Source organism: Bos javanicus, chromosome 7 (genome assembly GCF_032452875.1).
Source record: "Bos javanicus breed banteng chromosome 7, ARS-OSU_banteng_1.0, whole genome shotgun sequence".
In the NCBI taxonomy this organism is placed as follows: Eukaryota; Metazoa; Chordata; class Mammalia; order Artiodactyla; family Bovidae; genus Bos; species Bos javanicus.
The window spans coordinates 80,261,226-80,288,386 of record NC_083874.1 but is presented as its reverse complement, the minus strand read 5'-3'; the positions used below and the strand labels follow the sequence as shown (position 1 = coordinate 80,288,386).

General features: G+C 42.6%; 1 protein-coding gene and 1 long non-coding RNA gene across 4 annotated transcripts in view; one reads left to right on the top strand and one right to left on the bottom strand.

Moving 5' to 3' along the window:
- LOC133251628 (uncharacterized) overlaps positions 1-2,059 on the bottom strand; it is a 39,638-nt gene extending 37,579 nt beyond the window's left edge. Inside the window, exon 1 of the long non-coding RNA XR_009737708.1 lies at positions 1,974-2,059. This is a non-coding gene — a long non-coding RNA (uncharacterized LOC133251628). The remainder of the gene's footprint in view (positions 1-1,973) is intronic.
- Positions 2,024-19,596, top strand: ANKRD34B (ankyrin repeat domain 34B). 3 transcript variants are annotated; one of them, XM_061424301.1, is made up of 4 exons: positions 2,024-2,114; positions 3,097-3,237; positions 5,387-5,469; positions 15,309-19,596. In XM_061424301.1, exon 4 carries the CDS (start codon positions 15,331-15,333, stop codon positions 16,867-16,869), a length of 1,539 nt encoding a protein of 512 aa, XP_061280285.1. In that variant the 5' UTR covers positions 2,024-2,114; positions 3,097-3,237; positions 5,387-5,469; positions 15,309-15,330; the 3' UTR covers positions 16,870-19,596. The 3 variants fall into 3 exon arrangements, with proteins under 3 accessions (XP_061280285.1, XP_061280283.1, XP_061280286.1); XM_061424299.1 differs by having other exon boundaries at positions 5,384-5,469; XM_061424302.1 differs by lacking the exons at positions 2,024-2,114; positions 3,097-3,237 and adding an exon at positions 4,438-4,877 and having other exon boundaries at positions 5,384-5,469.
- The last annotated feature ends 7,565 nt before the right edge of the window (positions 19,597-27,161 follow it).

Genomic DNA, 27,161 nt, shown 5'->3' with positions numbered 1-27,161 from the left:
TGCACTTTATTTCTATTTCATCAGCTCCACCTCAGATCATCAGGCATTAGATCCTGGAGGTTGGGAACCCCTGCAGCAATAAAAAACTAATAAGATAGGACTGAAAATTAGATCATTTACTTTGAAAAGCTATTTGGCAATATTTACAGAAGCTGAACATATGCCTATTTATGACTCACAATTCCACTCTTAGGTACATACCCAACCAGAAATGTGTATATATGTCCACCAAAGACATCTGCTATAACATTCCTAGCAGCATTATCTGAATAATTACTCCAATGTGTATCAGTAATAAGATGAGTGAAGTGAGGGACATTCACACAATGGAATACTATACAGCAAAAGGAAGGAACAAGCTAGGGACGTCCCTGGCAGTCCAGTGGCTAAGACTCTTCACTTGCACTGCTTGTCAAAAATGAATAAATAAATAAAAGTATGAACAAGCTAAATCTATAGATAATATGCACCTCCTCAACATAGTTTTAAGAGAGAGAAGCCAGAACAGTATATTCTTCATGATTCAATTGCTACAAAGTGTAAATATAAGCCAAAGTAATCTATGTTGGTTGAAGCCACTACCCTGCCCCCTAGAAGAGAGAAAAAAGAGACAGTCTTCTGGAGAACTGGTAATCGTCTGTCTCTGGGTGTTAATGATGTGTTAGTATAAGTAAAATCATTGAAACTGTGAAAAGCATATCTATTAAATATTTACTATCAGTTTAGTTCAGTTCAGGTCAGTCCCTCAGTGGTGCCTGACTCTTCTTGACCCCATGGAAGCAGCAGGCCAGGCTTCCCTTGTCCATCACCAGCCCCAGGAGCTTGCTCAAACTCATGTCCATGGACTTGGTGATGCCATCCAACCATCTCATCCTCTGTTGTCCCCTTCTCCTCCTGCCTTTAATCTTTCCCAGCATCAGGGTCTTTTCCAAGTATCTACTATACACTAATAAAAACTTTTTTAATGGGGGAAAGGAGACCTGTGCCTTCATGCAAATTTACCCAATCGCTTCCTGTGACCTCTGATTTCCACAAACAAATGGATGCGGCAACAGACAATCCAAACCTAGGGCTCCAGCTCCACAGAGCTCAACTCTAGGTTAAAATAACCTATGAACTTAACATATACTTACTAAGGGGCCAATTTTAGCAGATTGTTTTTCTAAATAATCCTCTCAGAGTTAAATCTACTTTCCCCCTTTAAGGACTCTAAACTACAAATTATTTTTAACTGACGTCATCTGAACAACCATAAAAGACAGTCACGGTCCTTTCTCCACCAGATGATTCCTGATAAATGAATTCAAATCATTGCTTAAAATTCGTCTCTTTTTAATTCCATAGAGGAGTTTCACATGTAAAATATAAGTCAATTAATAGGTATTAATGTTTTGATAATACTAGAATCAAGTTATAAACTCACAAAAACGAAAGAACAGCTGCTCCCACGAATGCCTCAACCTGAAGTGAGATTCTGGCTTTACCAAAACAGAGGACAGGGACGGGAAAGGGGACGAGAGACCCGTGGGGGACGGACGCGTGGACCAGCCGTGTGGATAAGAACTAGAAGGAGGGATGCAGACATGGACAGGGGGAACCAAGAGCAGTTATGTAGGGGTGACCGACGCCCTGCACTGGAAAAAACCCTGCCGCCCCTGTTCTGGGCCAGATCGCTGTAGCCAAAGCGCTGTGGCAGGGTTGGGGTGTGAGGATAGCGGGTGGCGGATACTCGAGGGGACAAAAGGCGGGGCTTCAGAGGCCACACTTCGGTCCCCGGGGCCGAAACAGACTTTGGCCCCGCCGCCCCCACCTGCAGCACAGCCCCGAACCCGCGCGTCACTCCCAGCGGAAACGAGGCGCAGCCCGGGCTTCTGGCGAGGTGCGCGCCTCCCGGCCCCCGCTCCGCTTCGCAGCTCCCGGTCCGCTGCCCGCATCTCTCCGCCGAGCGGGGGCGGGGACAGAGCTGCACCTACCAGGATCTGCGACTCGAGCGGCGGTGCAGCCAGCGGAGTCAACATCCCAGCTCGGACGGCGCCCTGGGTCCACCGGCGCGAAGGGTCGGAGCGGAACCGGGAAGGCGGGAGGCGCCCCGCCGACTAGACAGCGCGTCGCAGGTCAGTGTGCGGCGCCGGCTGTGCGGGCTGCAGTTAGGAAAACTTTGGTTTGCGTGTCGGCTGCCGGGAGGAGGGCGCGGAGTGCGCAGCCCCGGCCCAGGGCCTCCGTGCGCCCCACCGGGTATACTTGGGCCCTGGGAGACGGCATCTCCTGCGCCCTGACACTGCGGAGCCCTGGAGCCCACCGAGGGCCGCCGGAGTGTCGGGTCCTTTCCAGAGACTGCCCCGCCGAGCCGGGCGCGCTCCGCGGAACCCACACTCGCGCCTCCCGCAGTCCCCGCCCGTTCTTGGCTGGGGCTCTGCGGCGGCGCGGGCTCGGACCCCGCGGGCGAGCGAGTTTCGCGTCCTTCTCGGCCTTGCAGCGATGGGGAGGTGATGAGGGCAGCCGGCGGCCACAGGATATCTGAGAGGATTCGGGCAGGGGCCTCGCGGGCGCGGGTCGGCGCCGCAGCGGGAACGGCGCGCGCTCGACTGCCAGAGCGCGCGGGTCGGAGGGGCGGACTTGGGCGCGTCTCCGCAGGTGCCTGCGGCCGCCTGGCTGTGGGAGGTGCGGGCCGGGCGCGGGGCGCGGGTTAGCTGGGGCTGCGGAGCCGTTTGCAGTCACTGTCTTCACAAATGCGAGTCACACAGGGGCCGGCAGCCGGGCCCCCGGAGCCTATTGGGGCCATACAGCTTTGGCACCAGGACCCCAGGCCCCTTGTCGGAGAACCGGGGTCCAGAGGTGCGCCTGCCCCCAGCAGAGGGTCAATGGCTTCTCCTCTCGGGCGTGCTATTTTCCAAAAGGAGGGCCGTGTCCCCCGGGCGGGCGGTGCGGGGACCGCTCTGTAGCGACTCTGGTCAGAACCCCTTCTCGTGGATGGCCATCGCCTCAGCCTGCCAGCTGTGCCCTGGCTCGGAGCAGAGGCGACGAAACGCGCACCCCGCCCCCATCGGTGTCCCGACGCTGTCGCCCCAGTCACCTTCCTGTGCCCTTCTCCGACAGCTCCTCGGGCTCGCTCCCTCCCCGCTCTAGGGAAAAACTGAGGCAACAACTCCGTTCCGGAGGCCGCGAGGACTGTGAAGACGCCGCCAGAATCCTCGGCAGCCTGGAAATCCCATCACCTTGGTTCCCTGAGACTTGGAGGTATAGGTTTGCATGTCTTTATGTGTGTGTGCTGGGAAGGCGGGGTTGGAGGGGTGCGGGTTCTGCAGAGGACTGTGGGGGTGCAGCTTCCCCAGGGCCCAGCACCACAAACCTGGGGTCGCCTGCAGTAAGTAGAAGTAACCAGCCCTTTGGGGGTACGCTTGGAAAAGACAGCAAACCTTACCAGCTTGGGTCGTTTCTAAATATTTCTTTTGAGCCCGGTGCCAGAGAACACTTTACCTGGGAAGTCATGTCGTTCCCTGGGACAATCTCAGTGGCATCTTTTGTGCTGGCTTTGTCCCTTCCTTTACATAGGGAAGGAGACAGGTCTTTTGCTGGTGGCAAGCAGGCTTGCTTCGTTCCAGGTGCAGCTGGCCTCCACATCCTGGCCTGGGCCTCCCACTGCAAGTCTGGACTTTCTCAGACCTGTCTGGGAAGGGTAGGGCAGGAGATCTCCAATACGTCGGCTGCTGTAACTCAAGGCTGTACTCTTCTCTAGACCTGTGGGCTCTCTTTGCCCACTCTGAGGCAGGGCAGTTGTCTCTGCCCTTGGCTCCTGCAGCAGAGCTAAGCCTCAGATGCCCTGGAGGTGAAATGATTGGAGACAGTCTGATGGGGGAGCCTCGGGCAGGGACTGATAGCTAATAGGAAGTGGGACTGGGGGACGAGTTTGTCGCAGATTTTTTCCAAGTGTGCACAAGAAGCACCCCTTATGGGGAGTGGAGCCTGGGATCTAATTAGCAAGCTCTCCATGTTAGGCCCATAGTAGGTGGAAGACCTGTTGGTTATAGGCACCTTAGCCCCCATTCTCAGACCCCTTAGCCCAGAGCACTCACATTTAGTGATGCATGTTTAGAAACTGTCATGATTGAATTCCTAAGTGGCAAATATATAAGGATCTTATAAAATCCTCACAGTCATCGTCAGTAAAAATTATCCCCACTTTAGGAATGCGGAAACAGAGGCTCAGAGGAACAGCTTCTCCAGGGCTGGTAACTTGGGAGGAGACAGAGCCCCAGGCTTTGACACATTGCCTGCTGCCCCCTCTGAGCATGCTCTGGTCTCCTGCAGGCAGCACAAAGACAGAGTAACCTGGGGCAAAGGTGAGGGACTGGGTTTCCAGCTTGAAACTCATTTGTTAATTTCCACCACCACCGCCCCCCACCCCCCGCCCCTTGCTGCTCTTCCTCACCATGGCCAGATAAATATTAATAACTTTTAGAGAGGAAGCATAGATCCTGTTTGGAGGTGGACTAAGAGGCTCAAAGGAAAGTAAAATTTCTTCCTGAATGACAGGAAAACTAGGAGTGGCTTGGGGAGAAAAACGCCACAGGAAAGACCCAGCCTATTATCTCCACGATGGCTTCTAAGGCACCTTGGCCCCTCTGGTGGTGTCAAGTTGTGCGCGCTCAGTCACTTTGGTTGTGCCCGACTCTTTGTGACCCTATGGTCCATAACCCGCCAGGTTCCTCTGTCCGTGGGGATTCTCCAGGCAAGAACCCTTGGAGTGAACTGCCATTCCCTCCTCCAGGGGATCTTCCTGACCCAGGGATCGAACCCCCACCCCGCGTCTCCTGCATTACAAGCAGATTCTGTACCACTGAGCCACTGGAGAAGTCCATAGATACCACACAAATCAGGTACTCAAAACAGAACTCTACTTTCCTCTGTTTCCCCATTCCTAACGTGGGGATAAAGTGGGGGAAGCTGGTATCTAAGAAACAAGGAGACATAGGAGAAGGAACATGGGAATATCTATCAAGTCCTGGCGAGCAGGAGGGTAAGAGAAGTGACTCTGGGAGTTCTCTGACCTTTCCCCCCTCAGCCACATCAATGGGACAGACCTCAGCACAGAATGGGGCAGACCAGGTAAATGCCACAGCTCAACAGTCTTTGCAGGGCAGGCTGCGTCCTGTGTGCGTGAGTGCGTGTGTGTGTGCGAAAATGCGCACACACAGGATTGCCCTGCGTAGAATCCACTCCTAACACTTAACAGATTATAATCAGTGAAACATGATTAACTGCACAAACACTTTGGGGATGTCTTCCTTAACAGGGAATTAAAAAACTAGACTCCAAATGGGAGAGATGTGTGGAACAAATTATTGGTATTTATGTAGCTCTGAATAGCTTTGATTTCCTTTAGTAGGAACTGACAGCTGGCTGACAGAAAACTCATCCAAGGAGAGAAAAGACATAAGTGAAGTATGAAATTTTGAATAACATTTTCAGGTAACTTTCTATTTCCATTTAGAGTGGGTGTCTGGAGGGGCGAATGTGGTTATGATTTGAATTGCTTAATTTATCTATAGAGATTTTTTAATAGGGCTCATAATTCTGAGATCCAATGCCTTTTACTTATTTTTCCTACCTCCCAGTACCCTGGTGTCAGGGCAGCAAGCTGGGAATTGCACCATGTAGCCTATAGACTCTCAGTTTCTTCCGTTTTCAGCATGTGGCTTCCAAGGCTGGAGCCTCCCTGATCAGTCTGTTTAAAGAACAAATCTTCATTTCTTGCCTAGGAGAGTGGTCGTCTACTTGGGGTGATGTAAAGTTCTGGGGGTCCAGTTGTTCTATCCAGCCATCCTGTCATGTTCAACCCTGTGCCTCATTGCCAATTTCTGTGTCATTTGGAACCTCCATGTCCTAAGCTTCCGGGGTCCTGCCAGTAAACTGGCTCCCTTCTCGCTGGGGCCATCTCCCTAGGGGGCTTCACGATGTAGCTTCTACTATGTTAACGCAGTTAACCATGCCACCCCCACCTCTGCCTCCTCAGCATGTTTGAAATTGATCATCTGATATTACCCTCTTTCAGTTTTCTTTGTTCTTCAGAATAGATATCTTAAAAAAAAATAAACTGTAATTTTAGAAGGGCCTTGGGAGATGGAGACCATCCTGGTGACTCAGGTGGTGGAGAATATGCCTGCAATGCAGGAAACCTGGGTTCGATCACTGGGTTGGAAAGATCCCCTGGAGAAGATTGAGAGAGGCGGTAAAAGACTAGAGTAAATATGCCATGATGAATCATGAGCCTTGTTAAAGACAATTTAATTTTAAAATAAAAGCAATTTATCCAGCTGTTTAATAATTAATATCTTATATTACTCATATCTTTAATGCTGAAATTATTGTATTTGGAAATTATAAGGAAAATGCCCTTAAAGGGGTATCTTATTCCATAGTTCACTTATTAGGTTCCATTTATGTTTACAAACATTATTTACAGATTCTAGAAAAACAACATTTTAAATTTTTTATGTTATTTAAATAGCCTGTGAGTTAGAGACATGGTGGGCTTCCCCAGTGGCTTAGTTGGTAAAGAATCTGCCTGCAATACAGGAGACCTGGGTTAGATCCTTGGGTCGGGAAGATCCTCTGGAGAAGGAAATGGCAACCCACTCCAGTATTCTTGCCTAGAGAGTCCCTGTGGACAGAGGATCCTGGTGGGCTACAGTCCATGGGATTGCAAAGAGTCAGACACAACTGAGTGACATTTTCACTTTTCGCTTTGGAGACATGATAAAAATAAAAGATGGCTAAATTCTGAGATAAAAACTTTAAAAAGAAGAACACAGTGAGTAGGAAGGCACACAGGAAAGTCTCTTTCCAGATGTTGTCTGATTTCATCACCAGCCCCCAGGGGATGAATGTTTTATGATTGTCTTCCACCAACGGGGAACCCAAGACTCTGAGAGGCTGAGATATTTGACCAGGGCACACAGCTAGAAACTAGGAGAGTCAGGGTGGAACTCTGGGCCTACCTGACCTTCAGATTTTCTCCAGTTGAACAATCTATTTGGAAGGTGTAACTGAACTGGGGGATCATTTATAAGCTAGATTATAACAGAGCCTGACTCAATGTGAATACTGTACTCGCACTAGCTGCCCTCGGTGAGGATGTTTCAAAGGAAGAGACGTGAGGCAGGAACATTTCTGAACTAGGATCACTGTAGGCTAGAGAAGTGGTCTTCATCCCAGGTGGGGCTTACCTCTGCGAAAAGTAAATTAGTCAAACTTCAATATCAGCATTTTTGATGTGCAAATGGATGAGGTGAGAGAAGAGAACAGACTGAAAGAAGGTGAAGGCATGAAGACAAGGGGGTTATTCCAATAAAGTGCTGATTACAAGATGAGACACTAGGAAACAAAATATATATATACACATGGAGAATAAAGTATGTGGTGACATTTTTTTCTGAAAAATTTAATGTTTAAACAATTTCAAAATTTCTCTATCAAGTGTAAGCAGTTTAAAAAGTGAGCATCTGACATTTAAAATGGATAACCAAAAGGACCTACTGTGCAGCACAAGGAACTCTGCTCAGTGTTATGTGGTAGCCTGGATGGGAGGGGGTTTGGGGGAGAATGGATACATGTATATGTATGGCCGAGTCCTTTCTCGTTGTTCACCTGGAACTATCACAACATTATTAGTCGGCAATACAAAATACCCCAATACAAAATTAAGAATTTTTTTTAAAGTGATCAGTCCAGTAGCTTCAGTTCAGTTCAGCTCAGTCACTCAGTCGTGTCCGACTCTTCGAGACCCCATGAATCGCAGCACGCCAGGCCTCCCTGTCCATCACCAACTCCCGGAGTTCACTCAGACTCACGTCCATCGAGTCAGTGATGCCATCCAGCCATCTCATCCTCTGTCGTCTCCTTCTCCTCCTGCCCCCAATCCCTCCCAGCATCAGAGTCTTTTCCAATGAGTCAACTCTTTGCATGAGGTGGCCAAAGTACTGGAGTTTCAGCTTTAGCATCATTCCTTCCAAAGAACACCCAGGACTGATCTCCTTTAGAATGGACTGGTTGGATCTCCTTGCAGTCCAAGGGACTCTCAAGAGTCTTCTCCAACACCACAGTTCAAAAGCATCAATTCTTCGGCACTCAGCTTTCTTTACAGTCCAACTCTCACATCCATACCTGACCACTGGAAAAACCATAGCCTTGACTAGATGGACCTTTGTTGGCAAAGTAATGTCTCTGCTTTAATGGCAACCCACTGCAGTACTCTTGCCTGGAAAATCCCATGGATGGAGGAGCCTGGTAAGCTGCAGTCCATGGGGTCTCGAAGAGTTAGACATGGCTGAGCGACTTCACTTTCACTTTTCACTTTCATGCATTGGAGGAGGAAATGGCAACCCACTCCAGTGTTCTTGCCTGGAGAATCCCAGGGACGGCGGGGCCTGGTGGGCTGCCGTCTATGGGGTCGCACAGAGTCGGACACAACTGAAGCGACTTAGCAGCAGCAGCAGGTTGGTCATAACCTTCCTTCCAAGGAGTAAGCATCTTTTAGTTTCATGGCTGAAGTCACCATCTGCAGTGATTTTGGAGCCCAAAAAAATAAAGTCTAACACTGTTTCCACTGTTTCCCCATCTATTTCCTATGAAGTGATGGGACCAGATGCCATGATCTTCATTTTCTGAATGTTGAGCTGTAAGCCAACTTTTTCACTCTCCTCTTTCACTTTCATCAAGAGACTTTTTAGTTCCTCTTCACTTTCTGCCTAATAAGGGTGGTGTCATCTGCATATCTGAGGTTATTGATATTTCTCCCAGCAACCTTGATTCCAGCTTGTGCTTCTTCCAGCCCAGCGTTTCTTATGATGTACTCTGCATATAAGTTAAGCAGGGTGACAATATACAGCCTTGATGTACTCCTTTTCCTATCTGGAACCAGTCTGTTGTTCCATGTCCAGTTCTAACTGTTGCTTCCTGACCTGCATATAGGTTTCTCAAGAGGCAGGTCAGGTGGTCTGGTATTCCCATCTCTTGAAGAATTTTCCACAGTTTATTGTGATCCACACAGTCAAGGGCTTTGGCACAGTCAATAAAGCAGAAATAGATGTTTTTCTGGAACTCTCTTGCTTTTTCGATGATCCAGTAGCTTAGAAGCCTTTATAATGAGCAAGTTAAGCCTTGTTGTTCTGACAGCCGGCAGTACTCCGGGGCGGGGTCTGCCTACAGCCGCATGGTGGACATCCTTGCTAGCTGCAGCCAGCTAGTGGTGCCACTTCCCAGCTTCTCTGAAGCCCTGGAGCTCACAGCATCTTCTCTTTCCACGAGACCACGGCGGAACCACTGCCCGGCTTAGCCATCCCAGCCAGCTCCCCTTCTTCTCCCAGTGAGAGGGAAACTTTCCCTGTGGGAGGGAAAGTTATGGCAGGAAGTGGCCAGGTTTAGCACTGTGAAGAAAGGTCTGTACGTGAGGATAGGTGAAAAAATTTGAATGTTGTTCCAAAAGATTTCTTTTAAAACTTAAAAAAAAAAAAAAGTGCTTTGGCTCCAACAGTAGAAACTATATTTAATACTGAAATCTGGTATCTGGCAACTGGTTCTCATTTGAATATCTCTCTCAAATGCTACTTTTGGTCAGAGGTGTTTTTACATGATTGATACTATTACCTCTTCTTGAATGACAGTTACAGAGTAGTTTTTATATTTTAGATTATGTTCCAGCTCATTTCTATAAGTCTCTTTGCTTTATTAAACCCATTTGTATATGAAAAACGCTAAAAGAAGGTTTTTTTTTTGTGATCACTGTCTCATGTGAGCTCTTTTCAGATGTTTCACATTCTGAATAGACCTCTGATTTGGGCCTCAATCTGTCAGCCAACCATAAATTCCTAGGTTGCAGGTACGTCTGGCTGTGGAATAGCTTTTTTAGAAGGTTGCACAGAGGACAAAAATAATATATTTTATGTATTACTTTCATTGTATTTATAGTTGTTCTATGTATATTGAGTAGTTGTTCTTTGCTTAACATCATTAATGAAACTGAAGTGGAAATGAATAAGTATATCCTTTTGAATACTGCTTATAGAAGCTGACTAGTTGAAAGTCTAGGCGTAAATACTATTGAAAACACCACAAAAAGTGATTTATGTTGTGAAAACTGAGACCTAATACGGCTCTTTATAAATTTTAATTATAAGACATTCTTACATAAATATTATGTTCTTTTTTGTATATATGTCCCATTTTACAATAAAGAATAGTAGTGTTGTATAGAGGAGTATATGAAGTATATACTATTTGAAGAATAAAAATAAAACGGATACCTATATACACACCATCCAGGTTGAGAGACAGAACATCACGTGAATCTTAAAAACCTCTCCGTGTCCCTCCCAAAGTGCGTTATTCTCCTGATCCCCACCAAGAGGTAACGTGGTCTTGACTTTTGTGTAGATCATTCCCTTTGCTTCTTTTTTCCCCAGTTTCCCACTTGTATATAATCCTTAAGTAGACCATTAATTTTTTGGTAAACTGGGTAGCAAGCACAAATTAGTTGAATAAAGGAAGATCAGTATTGCCAAAATATGGCAAAAGTTCTCAGGAGAAGATAAGTTGAACAATCTCTGGATCTCAGTTCAGCTCAGCATCCCTGAGTGTTTACGAGAGCCCTTCTGGGCAAGGTCTTGAGTGAATCCTGGGAAACATGGATTTACCATGACAGGGCCTCTGGCAGGCTACAGTGTCGACCAGATACTGGATATCCAAAGGCAGTGGGTTTTGAGTCTCCTCCTAAGCTCAGGGCTTTCTGGTGGCTCACACAGTAAAGAATCTGCCTGTGGTGCAGGAGACCCAGGTTTGATCCCTGGGTCAGGAAGATCCCCTAGAGAAGGGAATGGCTACCCACTCCAGTATTCTTGCTTGGAGAATTCCATGGACAGGGGAGCCTGGCAGGCTATAGTCCATAGGGTCTCAAAGAGTCGGACATGACTGAGCAACTAACACACACACACACACACACACACACACACACCATGACTTATCCCCAGATCTCAGAGCAGGTCAAAGCAGAACATTTGAGCAGGGCTGAAATGAGTGTCATTGGTTGCCCCAGAAAGCAGAGGATGGAGGGGAGAGCAAAGATACGGTGAGGAAAAAGCAAGCCGGTTAAAGAACTGAGGTCAGGCTCACCTGGGCATTTGGTCCTCAGTTAACAAGATGGTAAAATGGCAGCATAGTCTCAAAGAGGATGCCTGTGCACATTCATTATCCTGGCATCTCACCATCTTCCTGGGGATTATTGTTGCTTCTCCTCTGATGATCTCCAGATCTCGTTTCTTCTTTCTTGTTCCACCATTTCATCTTGATAGATGGTATTCTTCAGTAGATTCTTGAAAGTGAATTGGGATTCAATTGAAAGTGATTTCCAATTATTGACTAATGGTTTAGCTAGTAGAGAATTCTAACCTGGGAATCATTTATCCTTCAGATTAAAAAAAAAAAAGATATCCCTCTTTTGTCTCTCATTATTGTTGTTGATATATCTGAATCCATTGTAATTCTTGATCCTCTACTAGGTGACTTATCCATTCCACTCCCCTTACTTGCCTCCAAACTTGTGGCATCTTCCCTTTTCTCAGTGTTCTGGAAATTTATAACCATGTGCCATGGTCAGCATCTGTCTTCATCCACTGTGCTGTGTTCTAATTGAGCCCTTTCAATTCAAGAACTTGAGTCCCTCACATCTAGAAAATTTTCTTGATCTTATTCATCATTTCCTCTCCTGCTCACCCATTCCTCCACCCCCACTATTTTCTCTAGCAGGAACTTCTGTTGGATCACAGATTTCCTGATCTAGTCCTCTAATTTTCTCGTTTTTTTTTTCTTTCTATTCTTTTTGCTTGACTGTGTTAGAGATTTTATCAGCATTATTATTCAACCCTTCTATTGACTTTTGCAGTTTGTATCATGTTTTTATCTTTTGAGAGCTTTTTATGGTCTCTGAAAATTCTTTTTAATAGACTCATATCCTTGTTTCTTGGTTACAGTATCTTCTTATCCATTAGAGGATAATGAGTTTTGGAAGCTTTCATTTTCTGGACTTCTCCAGGTTACATTTTCTATTTGTTCTGGGCTCTACCTTGAATATAAGAGGCTTTTTTGTTTGCATGCTCATGATTAAAGGGCTTGGGTTAAAAAGCTAATGTGAAGCTTTGAGCACACGTGGGACGTTTATACCCCTCTGTGGGATGATTTGAGTGGCATGTTGAGGAATCCCTGTGATCAGTACTGTAGGTATTTTCTCCTTAGTAGGTCCCATTCTTGAGAGAAGCCTATTCTGTTTTCTTCTGAAGAATAAAGATATGGCTGCCGTCCTTCTTGAAGCTGAGTAGGGGGCGATGCTGTGAGTCCTTTCATACTGATGGTCAGTAAGCATACCATCATTGTTGTGGCGCAGTGGTAAAGAATCTGCTTGCAGTGCAGGAGATGTGGGTTTGCAAGGGTTCTGTACCTGAATTGGGAAGATGGAGCAACTTAACTTTCACTTTTCACTTTCATGCATTGGAGAAGGAAATGGCAACCCACTCCAGTATTCTTGCCTGGAGAATCCTAGGGACGGGGGAGCCTGGTGGGCTGCCGTCTATGGGGTCACACAGAGTCGGACACGACTGAAGCGACTTAGCAGCAGCAGCAGTAGCAGCTTGGAGAAGGAAATGGCAACCTGTTCCAGTATTCTTGCCTGAGAAATCCCATGGACAGAGAAGCCTGGCAGGCCACACTCCATGAGGTCATAGAAGAGTCGGACATGACTTAGTGACTAAACAAGAAGCATACAGTCACTTATTCTCCTGTTTTCTTGTCCTCAGATATACCCAGTGTCTCTCAGTCCAGAGATTCTCTGTTTCACCATTTGTGGAGAATAAACTGGACATCTTTTGAGGTGGGAGATGACAGTCTTCTGTCTCCCTGGCTTGGAGTGGCGAAGTGTTTCTCAAACTTTACTGTGCATGCAAGTCACCTGGGGATCTAGCTGAACCATAGGCTCTGATTCAGTAGGTCTGGGGTCGGAGCCTGAGATTTTGCACATTTAACAAGTTTCAGGTGGTGCTGCTGCTGGTGGCCCAACATAGGCCCACCACACTTCTCGGAGCAAGTCCCAGGGATCTAACTGCCTCTCTCACGTCCTTCTCCTAACCCTCTAGGAGGGCTGTACTCTCCACTTGCTCACTAGCTAGTTCTAGAGCCTCCAACTGCTGCTTCTTTCGAGGATTCTGTGGTGTACGTGGGGTAGCTCTCAACTCTGCCACGATGACTCGAGGCACAGCCTTTTCAGGTTGGCTGAGTCAGTTACCACTGGCTCGTTTGCTTTCTGGCTTCCAAAATGCTGCTGTCATCTTCTGTCCTTTGCCCGCTATCGTTGTGAGTTTATGTCTTTCTGGAAAAAAAAATCTTTACTTTCAGGGGGTTTCAGGCAGGGTTAAAAATTAGCTGTGTTTGTTCTGCCGTATCACCCTAAACATAATCATCTGCTAAGGTATTTTCCTAAAGTTGATTATGGTATTGGTATAAAGCCTGATCTGTGATTAAATAACTGTGCTAAATAAAGTCTTCATGTCTTTGCACAGGAGTGGTCTCTACTTCTCTGTTCCCCCTTTTTCTGCCTGCCAAACTCTTTCACAGTCATCAAGGCTTAGCTCAAATGACTGGTCTCTGTGAAGCCCCCATTCCATCCTCACACTATTAAAGTCTGTGTGTGCTCATGATTTTAACCCATAACCAGCTGCTTATTCCAAACAGCTATATAAGCTCCTCAGGGCTGGGGCCTGTACCATTATAGCTCAGAGCCCATCACAATATTAAGAGTTTATAGCTGTTTATCACTGAATTAATTTCTGTATACATGTCGATCCCTTTTTTCTTCACTTTCTTTCTGCTCTCTTCATCTCTTCTTTCTTTTAAGAAGTCATATTTATTATCTATTCTACTATCCAATAGAAATTCATGTCCAATATTCTTAATCTTAAAAGTAAATGACTAAAATAAATAACCCTTCTCAATTTATCAAAGCTACCAAGTTAAATGAAATAGACTTAAATATTACATAAACTTTTATTTGCTTTTTATCCCTAGCTCCAAGGACTGTTATAAAACTAACATTTCCTTGGCTCTCGATAAAGATATAATTCTTACCACCTAATGAAATTATCTGTTGAGTGAGTTTGAATCTAAATGATTTAAATAAATTAAACATAAATCATTTTCCGTTTTAATGATAACAATAAAATGTTTATGAAGTCTACATGTCTTCATTTGTTTTTAGCTTAGAAAACGCCTTTGGAGCAGCTGTCAAAATTCAACCCAATAGTACATTGCTAACCCTGTAACCTCGGAGAATGCAATGGCACCCCACTCCAGTACTCTTGCCTGGCAAATCCCATGGACGGAGGAGCCTGGTAGGCTGCAGTCCATGGGGTCACGGAGAGTTGGACACGACTCAGCGGCTTCACTTTCACTTTTCACTTTCATGCATTGGAGAAGGAAATGGCAACCCACTCCAGTGTTCTTGCCTGGAGAATCCCAGGGACAGGAGAGCCTGGTGGGCTGCCGTCTCTGGGGTCACACAGAGTCGGACACGACTAAAGCGACTTAGCAGCAGCAGCAGCAGCAGCAACCCTGTAACCTAGTTAGTATATGATTTAAATAATGGAATCAAGAAAAATGCATAATCACATGCTCATCATTCCTATCTCAGTGTCAGACACATCAGTTCTTTTAACATCTTGTAGTCCAGATATTTTTCATCCTTTAAAAGAAACATCAAAATGCCCCTCAAATTGGAAATCTAGATCTTAATTATATTATTTAATTGAAGAGCATGTTTAAGTAATTTAATACTAAGAAGTATTTTATATTAAGCTATCATAAACATGCTCTATTTTAGTTGATTCAGTTGCAGTTACACAGAAATTTGGCTTTTTTGCTTAAATTTGCATTCTAATATTATTTTTAAAATATTTTTTCCAAGTAGAAAATAAGATGATGATTATTTAGTTAATGTGGGATTTAGAGAAATATCAGGCTAGTGTTATGTCATAAATATTCAAGGAAGATTTTAAAAGTAAATTTTAGTTTGAATGCCCTAAAGGTTGTTACTATTCTAAAATTATTTTTAATTTTGCAGTTCACTATTTTGCTCTGTATTTATTAAAGAACAATCTTATTTATGTCTTCTTTCTCTAGACATATTTCAGAAATTGTGACTAACAACATGAATATAAATTGGGACATTGATTCCAACTAATCTTTTGTTCTTCATCTTCTTTGATAACCAGGTATTGATTCTGACTTTTGAAGATGGATGAATGTGTAGAAATTTCCAGTGATGGAAATTCCCTAATTAAAGCGGTCCATCAGAGCCGGCTTCGCCTTACAAGACTCTTGTTGGAAGGCGGCGCTTACATCAATGAGAGCAATGACCGTGGGGAAACACCTTTAATGATTGCTTGTAAGACCAAACATGTTGATCACCAGAGTGTCAGTAAAGCCAAAATGGTTAAATACCTGTTAGAAAACAATGCTGATCCCAACATACAGGACAAATCTGGGAAAACTGCCTTAATGCATGCTTGCTTAGAAAAAGCTGGTCCTGAAGTTGTTTCGTTGCTCCTAAAGAGCGGGGCTGACCTCAGCTTGCAAGATCATTCTAGTTCCTCGGCCCTGGTTTATGCTATAAATTCAGAAGATAGAGAGACCCTGAAAGTTCTCCTTAGTGCTTGCAAGGCAAAGGGGAAAGAGGTCATTATCATAACAACAGCAAAATCGCCCTCTGGCAGGCACACCACCAAACAGTACTTAAATATGCCTCCTGGGGGTATGGATGGGTGTCATACTCCAGCCACCTGTGCCACTCCTTCAGAAATAGACTTAAAAACAGCCTCACCACCACTTTCACATTCTTCTGAAACTGAAACGACACTTTTTGGCTTTAAAGATCTGGAGCCTGCAGGAAGCAGTGATGATACTGGGGATCGAGGCTCCCCTGTGAGGAAGCCTGGTCTGACCCCTAATGGGCCCAAGCTCCCTCAGGCTCCTCACTGGATCAGGAGTCCTCCCTTATTAATGCACAGAGTGGCCTCCTTACAAGAGGAGCTTCAGGATATTACTCCAGAGGAAGAATTATCTTACAAAGCCAACCGGTTGGCACTTTCCAAGCGATTCATTACTAGGCACCAAAGTATTGATGTAAAAGACACTGCGCATTTGCTAAGAGCCTTCGATCAGGCCAGCTCAAGAAAGATGTCATTTGACGAAGTAAATCATCAATCACTTTTTTCAGAAGGAAATCAGCAATGCATTGACATCCCAGTGGATCAGGAGCCAGACTCTAACCAGACAATATTTGCTTCCACCCTAAGAAGTATAGTTCAAAAAAGAAACTCAGGAGCAAATCACTACAGCTCTGATTCCCAGCTCTCAGCTGGTCTTACCCCTGCAGCTTCAGACGATGGCAAAGCATTTATAGGAAAAAAAAAGATTCTCTCGCCATCTTCTTCCTTGTTATCAGGGTCCAAAGAATTGGTGGAGAATATCCCCCCAGGTCCCCTGAGCAGGAGAACTCATGCCCGTTTAGAAAGGCGTGGTTCAGGAGCTTTCCCTTTAGATCACAACAGTACACAAACCAGACCAGGATTCCTGCCACCCTTAAATGTGAACCCTCACCCTCCCATATCAGATATCAATGTCAGCAACAAGATTTCCAGCCTTCTTTCTTGTGGTCAAAAAGTGCTTATGCCAACAGTTCCTATTTTCCCCAAAGAATTCAAAAGTAAAAAGATGTTGTTAAGGAGACAATCATTGCAAACAGAACAAATTAAGCAGTTAGTTAATTTTTAAGACATGGCTAGAAAGTACATTTTTGTTCACGTTTTATCGGAGAAATACGGAACTAGAAGATTCAAATGTTCATCCTTTTAAAACTTCTAATTGGATAGTTCATAATAGTTAGGGGTTATCAAAATGTACTGTGTACCATCATACTATGCATTGTAGATATACAAATAATAGATAATTTTTGAAAAGAGATTCTCTCAAATAAAATTAAACCGATTTTTTTAAACCTTCCATATTTAACAAACTTTATGTGGTCCAGGTTTTTAATTTAAACAAAAATAAGCAAACAAAGAAGGTTACATATGTTGGAGATAACTTTAAAGTTTTCAATTTTGCCAAAATTTTATTAGGAAGCATTGTGTTCAAATCAATAATTTTTAAAAAAGCATTTCAAGATTGTAATTTGCCGTGATGCCAACATCGCAAAAGAAAACATTAACAGTTATAAAGTGTTCTATGATCAATAAGCCTAAGCTACAAAGAAAGAATGAACTAATTCTTGAAAAATCTTGACCCCAGGTAGGTGACAATCTAATTAATATTTTTAATGGTCAACCAATATAGTAGACAAGGCAGCTAATATGTGTTGTCAGCTTAATCAGTGTCAAAATGGTTTATAGCTTATAAACCTCAGATCTGCTGAGTTTTATAAGCTGGTTATAATCTATGCCAAATGTTTGTGTGCTATTTTTTGCTTTGCCTTTTTTTTTTAATAGGACCTTTTCTGCTTTTTATTCTATTTCCCAAGAGCAAACACAGTAAGACTAAAGCAAGAATAGAATACTTTTAAAATACATAAAATATTAGAGGCAGTGAAAAGAAATTATAACAACAAAAATGTTAGTTTGTTGCTTGACGTTGTGACAGTTTACTGAAATTTCTTCCAGATACTAAGCTTCTGCAGTATTGAATTTACAGGATTATTAGTCCAAGAAACATTTCTGTTCATTTGCTGTTGACAGAACCTTTTTTCTTATTTTATATTATGGGCATTTTCAGTCACACAAAAGTAGAGAGAATAGTTCAATGAGCCTTCATATATACAGTGTAATAGAGTATTGATTTTTTAAAACATGAAGGCATTTTGGAATAATATTAACTCTATAGTCTGTAAACTCAATGTGGATCCAGATTTTTTTTTAATCCTCATATAATGTCCTTCTTTATCTATCTTTATGACATTTGTTTTAAAGTGTATTTTGTCTGAAACGAGTATTGCTACCTCCAATTTCTTGTCATCTCCGTTTGCAAGAAATATCTTTTTCCATCCCCTTACTTTAAATTTATGTGTGTCCTTCGCCCCAGGCGGGTCATTTGCAGGCAGCATATTGTAGGCTCTTGTTTTCTTATCCTATCAACCACTCTGCATCTTTCAATTGGAGCATTTAATCCATTGACATTTAAGGGAATTACTGATAGGTGTGTATTTATTGCCTTTGTAAACCTTGTTTTCCAGTAACTTTTTGTTTCTTCTTTGTTCCTTTTTTTTAAATTTTTGTTTTTCCTTTTGTAGTTTGATGAGTTTCATTTTTGTGTGCTTATGTTCTCTTCTTTTTGGTTTTTGTGAGTCTGTTGAATGTTTTTGATATATGGTTGCCCTGTTTTTCAAGTGTGTTAATCCACTACAATATCTGCTTGCAGTTCAGTTACCTATTACCATACCTTAGTGCAGTGCAGTGCAGTTCAGTGTGTGCATGCTGAGTCACGTCCAGCTTTTGCCATCCCAGGGACTGTAGCCTACCAGACTCCTCTGTCCATGGAATTTTCCAGGCAAGACTACTAGAGTGGGTTTTTGCCTTTTTTTTTTTTTTAATGTTATTTTATGGAATTCTCTCTCTGTATCTTTTCATCCCTGTTATTGTTTTTTGAAGCTTAGTCATAGATTCCCAATGACAAGATAATACAACTGTTAAAAGCATTTCTTGTGTTCTTGTATCAAACTATTCTTCTCTTTCTAAAGACAACTAAAAAAAAAGTTTGGGATTTATCACAAGAGAAACTAAATGCTTGCTTTGTTGTAAAAAAGAAAAACTGATTATTAGATTATATTAGGTTAGCTAAAATAAAGAAAGCCAGTAGAAATTTAATTACAAAATGTAGTAAGTATTCGGTCAATATTAAAGAATATCTTTTTATTTCTGAGATATAATTATTAGATATTTATATAATTAGAATAATAAGGGTAATTTCCTTAGTGTGACATTCCAATCATCTAGTATTTAGGACCTGTGAATAATTTCTAACAAATGAATGTGATACTACTATCATAAAATATTATGGATATATTAGCTATATGATTTCAAAATATGGTGTCTATACAGAGTCCTTATTTCAAGTTAGCAGTTTTACAACAAAGAGTAAATCAAACTATACAGAACCTAAATGTATTAATTTGAGGTCCTAGCAATTGACACGATGCTTTTCTTCATAACTTGATATAAGCAAGTTGTATAACATAGTAATTAATTTCTTGTGGCTTTTATTTGAAAAATAGATGGAAACTGGAAGTTTTCCATTTAATGTTTTGAAAAACATTAATATTAATTGCATTAAAAGAATTTTTTGGTTCAGAACTTAGAATCGTGCCTGATGTTTATAGGTAACTCAACCCTTTTTGGAAGTTTTAATACTGAGAAAAGTTCTTGGCTTTAAGTTGTAAGGATACAGTTTGAAAGAATATGTAGTTCGATTAGTTCATAAACAATGATATCAATAAAGATTTAAATGTCATTTTGAGTATAAGTGCTATTTTTTACTCCTCAGTATTTAGTACCCATGCTGCTGCTGCTAAGTCACTTCAGTTGTGTCCAACTCTGTGTGACCCCATAGACGGCAGCCCACCAGGCTCCCCCGTCCCTGAGATTCTCCAGGCAAGAACACTGGAGTGGGTTGCCATTTCCTTCTCCAATGCACGGAAGTGAAAAGTGAAAGTGAAGTCACTCAGTCGTGTCCAACTCTTAGCGACCCCATGGACTGCAGCCCACCAGGCTCCTCCATCCATGGGATTTTCCAGGCAACGGTACTGGAGTGGGGTGCCATTGCCTCCTCCTTGAGATTAGACAGTTGCCCTTAAATACTGAAAGGACTGATGACTGACTTGGTCCAAATCCTCCAGATTAAGAAAAACAACTAAAGCCAGAAAATTGAAGTTACAAAAATATTTCAAATATTTTACCTATCCTAGGAAGATAATAACTTTTGGAAATAGGCTGAGGATAGATGTTAATCAAAGATTTAACAAAAGAGATTCCTTTGATTGACTGACCACCAAAGTCTTATCAACTTTGAAGAGTTTTTGAGAAAGGCTTTACTTATTGACAATTCTAGATTCATTGGGACAAGTTGAAAACTAATGATTGAAATTACGTTTTTGAATTTCAGTCATCCATGCAACTTCTTAGCTTTATTTTCATGTTTATTCAGTGTTAGCTTTAGTGGCATAAATATAAATTTTGATTGTCAGGCAACACATTTCAAAAAGGCTATTCTCAATTTCTTAAAAAAAAAAAATTCTATATTATCCCTACAGCTTTGGGTCCTATAAATATGAGGAATCTGACATCCAAGGGAAGAACAATTCCACCAAGGGATTCAATCACAGTCCACCAAAATGGAAACTGTGATAACCATCTGATCATTCCAGGTTCCTTCACAGGAGAAAAAGGTTTCGTGACACTGGTTGGAATAAATACGGGTAGAATTTGAGGAATTCACTGGAGACCCCCTTGCATTATCATAGCCAGTGGTAAATGTAGGTTATCCCAGTTCCACACAAATGGAGCATCAAGGTATCAGAATTCTCAAGAATGAAGAGATGGGGGTACACCACCAGGTACATTCTAGGCTGTTCCTGCCCGCAGCTGTTAGAAGGGGCAGTCTAAGGTGTCATATCGTCCCATGGTTCCCTTACTCCCCGACAGTAAGCTGGATGAAGGACAGACAAGTGACCCAAAGGAACAAAGGCACAAACTGGGATGAGCCAATGGGAGCTCTCTCTCAGTAATCTGAATTTGTCTTGTGGCGCACTGGAGTTTGTGACCTCCCACTGCCGAGGACCTCGTCTTAGTTGCTTAGGACAGTGGTCTTAGTTTTTGCCCTTCCTGCCACCTAGGTGTTCAACATTTCTCTGAATTTTCTGGATATTTCTCTTATGGTAAGTTCTTCCCTAGCCTCAGTTATTTGAGTTAATTTGAGTAGGATCCTATTAATACATCCAAAGTGTTTCAGAACAAGACAGTACCTAAAGCAGTATCAGTTGGATCAAAATGGAAAATATGATCCAGAAAGAAGATAATCATTATCAAAACAAGGACTTCATGGCTCATGCCAAGAGAGTTATAAGGCAGCTTTGACACCTAAGGCTTCAGCTTTGAAGAGTGTATCAGGAGACAGTATCTTTATCAGTGATCATAGCATGTCACAGAGGTTCTTTAGTACAATGCCTGGTGTATAGTACACACTTGAGATTTTTACTGTTTCTTATGATAAATATAAGGATAAGGGTAGTTTTTATAAGGATAAAAGGATAAGGATAGTTTTTAAAAACTAGAAAACATTTGATAAGTTGGTAAGACAATGGTTATAATTATTCTCTAAGTCGCTTCAGTCGTGTCCAACTCTGTGCGACCCCATAGATGGCAGCCCACCAGGCTCCCCTGTCCCTGGGATTCTCCAGGCAAGAACACTGGAGTGGGTTGCCATTTCCTTCTCCAATGCATGAAAGTGAAAAGTGAAAGTAAAGTCACTCAGTCGTGTCTTACTGTTCGCAACCCCAAGGACTGCAGCCCACCAGGCTCCTCTGTCCATGGGACTTTCCAGGCAAGAGTACTGGAGTGGGTTGCCATTGCCTTCTCCATCTCTTTCCCCTACAAAGTTACAAATGGGTCATTATTTTATACAGCCTTTTAACTAAAAAACAACTTCAACATACTTCTGTACTGTTTGAATCTTAAAATTGCTAGTGTATGTATTTTTCAATTTAAAGGCTAATAGGAAATTCCCTGACTGTCTGGTGATTAGGACTTTTGAGCTTTCACTGCCAACGGCCCAGTTCAATCCCTGGTTGGGGAGCTAAGATTCCACAAACTGAGGTGCAGCCAAGAAATAAAAAAGACTAATAAAACTATTTTTCAAGGATTGAATATGTTTAGACACAAAATACATTTAAATTAGAGATACCAAGGGAACATTTCATGCAAAGATGGGCTCAATAAAGGACAGAAATGGTATGGACCTAACACAAGCAGAAGATATTAAGAAGAGGTGGCAAGAATACACAGAAGAACTATACAAAAAAGATCCTCATGACCCAGATAACCACAATGGTGTGATCACTCACCTAGAGCCAGATATCCTGGAAAGTGAAGTCAAGTGTGCCTTAGGAAGCATCACTACGAACAAAGCTAGAAGAGATGATGGAATTCTAGTTGAGCTATTTCAAATCCTAAAAGATGATGCTGTGAAAGTGTTGCACTCAATATGCCAGCAAATTTGGAAAACTCAGCAGTGGCCATAGCACTGGAAAAGGTCAGTTTTCATTCCAATCCCAAAGAAAGGCAATGCCAAAGAATGCTCAAACTACCGCACAATTGTACTCATCCCACACACTAGTAAAGTAATGCTCAAAATTCTCCAAGCCAGGCTTCAACAATACATGAACCGTGAACTTCCAGATGGTCAAGCTGGATTTAGAAAAAGCAGAGGAATCAGAGATCAAATTGCCAACATCCACTGGATCATCAAAAAGGCAAGAGAGTTCCAGAAAAACATCTGCTTTATTGACTATGCCAAAGACTTTGACTGTGTGGATCACAATAAACTGTGGAAAATTCTTCAAGAGATGGGAATACAAGACCACCTGACCTGCCTCTTGAGAAATCTGCATGGAAGTCAGGAAGCAACAGTTAGAACTGGACATGGAACAACAGACTGGTTCCAAATTGTGAAAGGAGTACGTCAACGCTGTATATTGTCACCCTGCTTACTTAACTTATATGCAGAGTACATCATGAGAAACACTGGGCTGGATGAAGCACAAACTGGAATCAAGATTGCTGGGAGAAATATCAAAACCTCAGATATACAGACGACACCATCCTTATGACAGAAAGTGAAGAAGAACTAAAGAGCCTCTTGATGAAAGTGAAAGAGGAGAGTCAAAAAGTTGGCTAAAGATCATGGCATCCGGTCCCATCACTTCATGGCAGATAGATGGAGAAACAGTGGACCGTGAGAGACTGTTTTTGGGCTCCAAAATCACTGCATATGGTGATTGCAGCCATAAAATTAAAAGACACTTTCTCCTTGGAAGGAAAGTTATGACCAACCTAGACAGCATATTAAAAAGCAGAGACATTAGTTTGTCAACGAAGGTCCATCTAGTCAAGGCTATGGTTTTTCCAGTGGTCATGTATGGACGTGAGAGTTGGACTGTAAAGAAAGCTGAGTGCCAAAGAATTGATGCTTTTGAACTGTGGTGTTGGAGAAGATTCTTGAGAGTCCCTTGGACTGCAAGGAGATCCAATTAGTCCATCTTAAAGGAAATCAGTCCTGAATGTTCATTGGAAGGACTGATGTTGAAGCTGAAACTCCAATACTTTGGCCACCTCATGTGAAGAGCTGACTCATTTAAAGACCCTGATGCTGGGAAAGATTGAAGGCGAAAGGAGAAGGGGACAACAGAGGATGAGATGGTTGGATGGCATCACTGACTCAATGGACATGAGTTTGTTTAAACTCTGGGAGTTGGTGATGGACAGGGAGGCCTGGCATGCTGCAGTCCATGGGGTTGCAAAGAGTCGGACATGACTGAGTGACTAAACTGACTGACTGACTTACATATATTTTATAGCTTAAAGAAACAATGCTAGAATGATCAGAGTAGAAATGGCATGAACCTTTTATCCACAAATGCTGAACACCTGAAACACCTTGAGACATTCACACATTTTGGTCCTAGAACTCCATAGTATTAAAAATTAGAACCTCAAATGTTTTTTTGTTATTTTGTTTTTTGTATATCTGGGTTATGTGTATCAATATTTACTACATTAAAATTTTAAAATGGGACATTTTAAAAATACTGTTTTAAAATGCCAAACCCATTACACATTAGCATAAATATTTTATGAAAAATAGCTACATTTTCCAAAATATATTTAGTGAGAAGAGTGGCAGTGTTTCATGTTTTTGCAGTCTCTTAAATGTTTGACTTAATAGAAAACAGCTGGATTCTCATCCCTGTTTCTGCTTCAATCTGTTGTAAAAAGTTTAGTGGAAACATGAAGAAAATATGGCATCACGCAGATATACATAAAAGGAAGAAATAATTTAATACACTTTTCAGATAATTTTAGATCATCTTTCTTGATACTGTACTCATACTTGTTAAGTAGGTGGTAGTTTCTTAAACGATTAGTTGTGGTATAGAATCTGAAGCCACACCAAGGAATTATCATTTTCTGTTACATTAAATTTCCCTGCTTTGTCTTGCACTTTGAATGGATTCCTTATTCAAGCAAGACCTTATAATATCATGCACTAGTAATTTGTAAAACAATGATTCCTTGAGTTATGCAGATATTCTAAGTGTTGACACACTGCACTATGCAACATTAAAAAATAACATTTATTAATATCACCACTGGTATCAAAGTCCTTAAGTATTGGGAATTGTCAAGCTCAGCATGATGGTTCAAGTTGAGTTAAATTCCATTTTTTCATGTAAAAGCTCGGGTTTTATCATTGGCAGCAGATACCGTCAGTTGTTTTCCTTTAAGTGACAAGCTTGCTTTGTTCATTTTTGAGAAAATATCTGCCAGTTACCCAAGACTAAGTAACTGGGCTGTCAGTTCTTTCAAGTAAATATTTTTTCCATGAAAAAAATGGCTGGTTCAGTTTGCATCAAGGGCTTTTCTTTAAAACAAGTCCTGAACTTCAGTACAACAGAGCTGTACCCTACCTCAATTCCATCACATGGAATCTTAAAAAGATATGTACTCAGGATCAAGATTCACTGACATTACTAATTATTGCTGAGTCATTGATGATATTCCTATGTTCTTTTTAACATGTAGGGCAGTGGAGATTATGATTGATAGTTGATGCCATGAATTTGATTCATACTAAGGGCTTCTCTGGTGGCTCACACAGTAAAGAATCCACCTGCAATGCGGGGGACCTGGGTTTGATTCCTGGGTTGGGAAGATCCCCTGGAGGATGGCATGGCAACTCACTCCAGTATTCTTGCCTGGAGAATCCCCATGGACAAGAAGAGCCTGGTGGGCTACAGTCCACAGGGTCACAAAGAGTCGGACACGACTGAGTGACTAAGCATAGCACACAGCACACCAGGTATCAACAGCTGAACCTAACGTTCTTTTTTCTGCCATCAGTGCAAATGTCAACACAGTGAGATGGGCAATTTCACAAACGGTTTTGATCTCATCTCCCTTCTAAAAGCATCTCAGGGACACTGAGGGGTTTGTGGGCCACACTTTAGGAACCATTAATCTAAGAGAATTGCTGAGGTTTCATGTCATCCATCAACCATTCATCCATCATTTGTTAAGGGCCTGTTCTGACCAAGTATCATACAAAAATGATGAATGACCTCACCCCCAACAGCACAGTTGAGGGCAAAACACAAACCCATAAAATAATCATAGTCTAGCAGAGGACGTGCACCAGGAAAAAGCCCCGGGGAAGTCATGAAAGACCTTATAGAAACCTTGGCTTAGGGACAAAGCTCAACAGGCTCTGTGAAGAGATCACACCCTTCAACTTTAGTTCAGAATTTTTTGATTAGCTCTTGAATTCACAAAGTGGCAACAGACTCTCGCAGTAAATACTTCAATTAAATTTCCTAAATTCTTACTACATTATGTGACCCCAAGAAAGGGATAAAGAAGAAAGGGGCAATGACCAGCCTTTATGAAGATTCTATAGCAGCAATCAAACCCAGAACAATGCAACTGCCTGATTTAGTCAGACTGGTTCCTTTTGCGAGCAGAAGCATAGAAACAGAAGAGCCTCCCTTAGAGGACAGGAGGTTGGGTGAGCACCTTTCAAGGTTTGCCTGTTTTCTCTCTACTCTGATGGTTAGACCATGGGGTAGCTTTTGTTGGTTAGAATTACGACATAATTAAAAAATATGTAGTAAAGTAGCAGTTACTGGGGAGTGGGTGTAGTTGTTTAAGAAACTGATAGAATTAAAGAGCTCAGTCACATCCAACTCTTTACAGCCCCATGGACTATAGCCCACCAGCTCCTCTGTCCATGGAATTTTCCAGGAAAGAATACTGGAGTGGGTTGCCGTTTCCTACTCCAGGGGATCTTCCTGACCTGAGGACTGAACCCTCCACTCTTGCATCCCCTGCACTGGCAGATGGATTCCTTAACACCAGCACTACCTGGAAACCTGAATTAAAGAGCATTCTTCCTAAAGTCAGAATGGGAGATGAGTTCAGATGAGATTGGTTGTGTTGAGTGTGGTATGACCGTAGATGAGAGGTGAGTTCAGAGGCAGGAAGATGGGGTTTTTATTTTTCTTTCCAAATTGGTATCAAGTAGCAATGTCAACAAATCACTGAGAAATATAGCAATATCTAGCCTCTGTCTTGTCCTGTTTGGGTCAGTGGCTCCTCCTGACCCTCTGTTACACGAGCCCAAAATATGTATTATTAGATTCTTCCTTCTCCCCCATACTTCTTATTCAACTAGTTTACAAAGTCTTAAAAGTTCTTCCTTAACCTTTCCTCTGTCTTGAGCCTTCCCATCCCCTTTTGCTACCACCTTAATTCAAGGCATCATCTCCTTTCAAGAATTCTAAGGCTCCTTCTCATGCCATTGGAATCATCTTTGTAACACTCAAAACTGATAACACATCCCTGCTTAAAATGGCATGATGCCTCCTAAGCTTGAGAGAAAAGGAACAAACTCCTTAGCTTGAATAGTTAATCTGGCCCCTGCCTAAATGTTCAGCTTTGAGATACAGTGCCTGCACAAAAACTTTTCTGAACAAGTTTTTCCTCCTTAAGAGTTCCTCTGCTCATGTGCTTCTGTCAGAAAGGCCATTCCTTCTGTCTACATAGTGAATCTTACTTAACACAACTTAAGTATTCTCGCCAAATTAGAACAGACTGCTGTCTCTTGCCACAACCTGGAGTATAGTTCCATTACAGGAGTTACAGCAAATATCCAACCTTCTATTTACAAGTCTCTCTCCCCCTACTGGGCTTCCTTTGTAGCTCGAGCTTCCCTGGTGGCTCAGACAGTAAAATCGTCTGCTTGCAATG

What these genes read in the sequence shown, in the direction of transcription:
- ANKRD34B (XM_061424301.1), top strand. Translation starts at nt 15,331, where the DNA reads ATGGATGAATGTGTAGAAATTTCCAGTGATGGAAATTCCCTAATTAAA.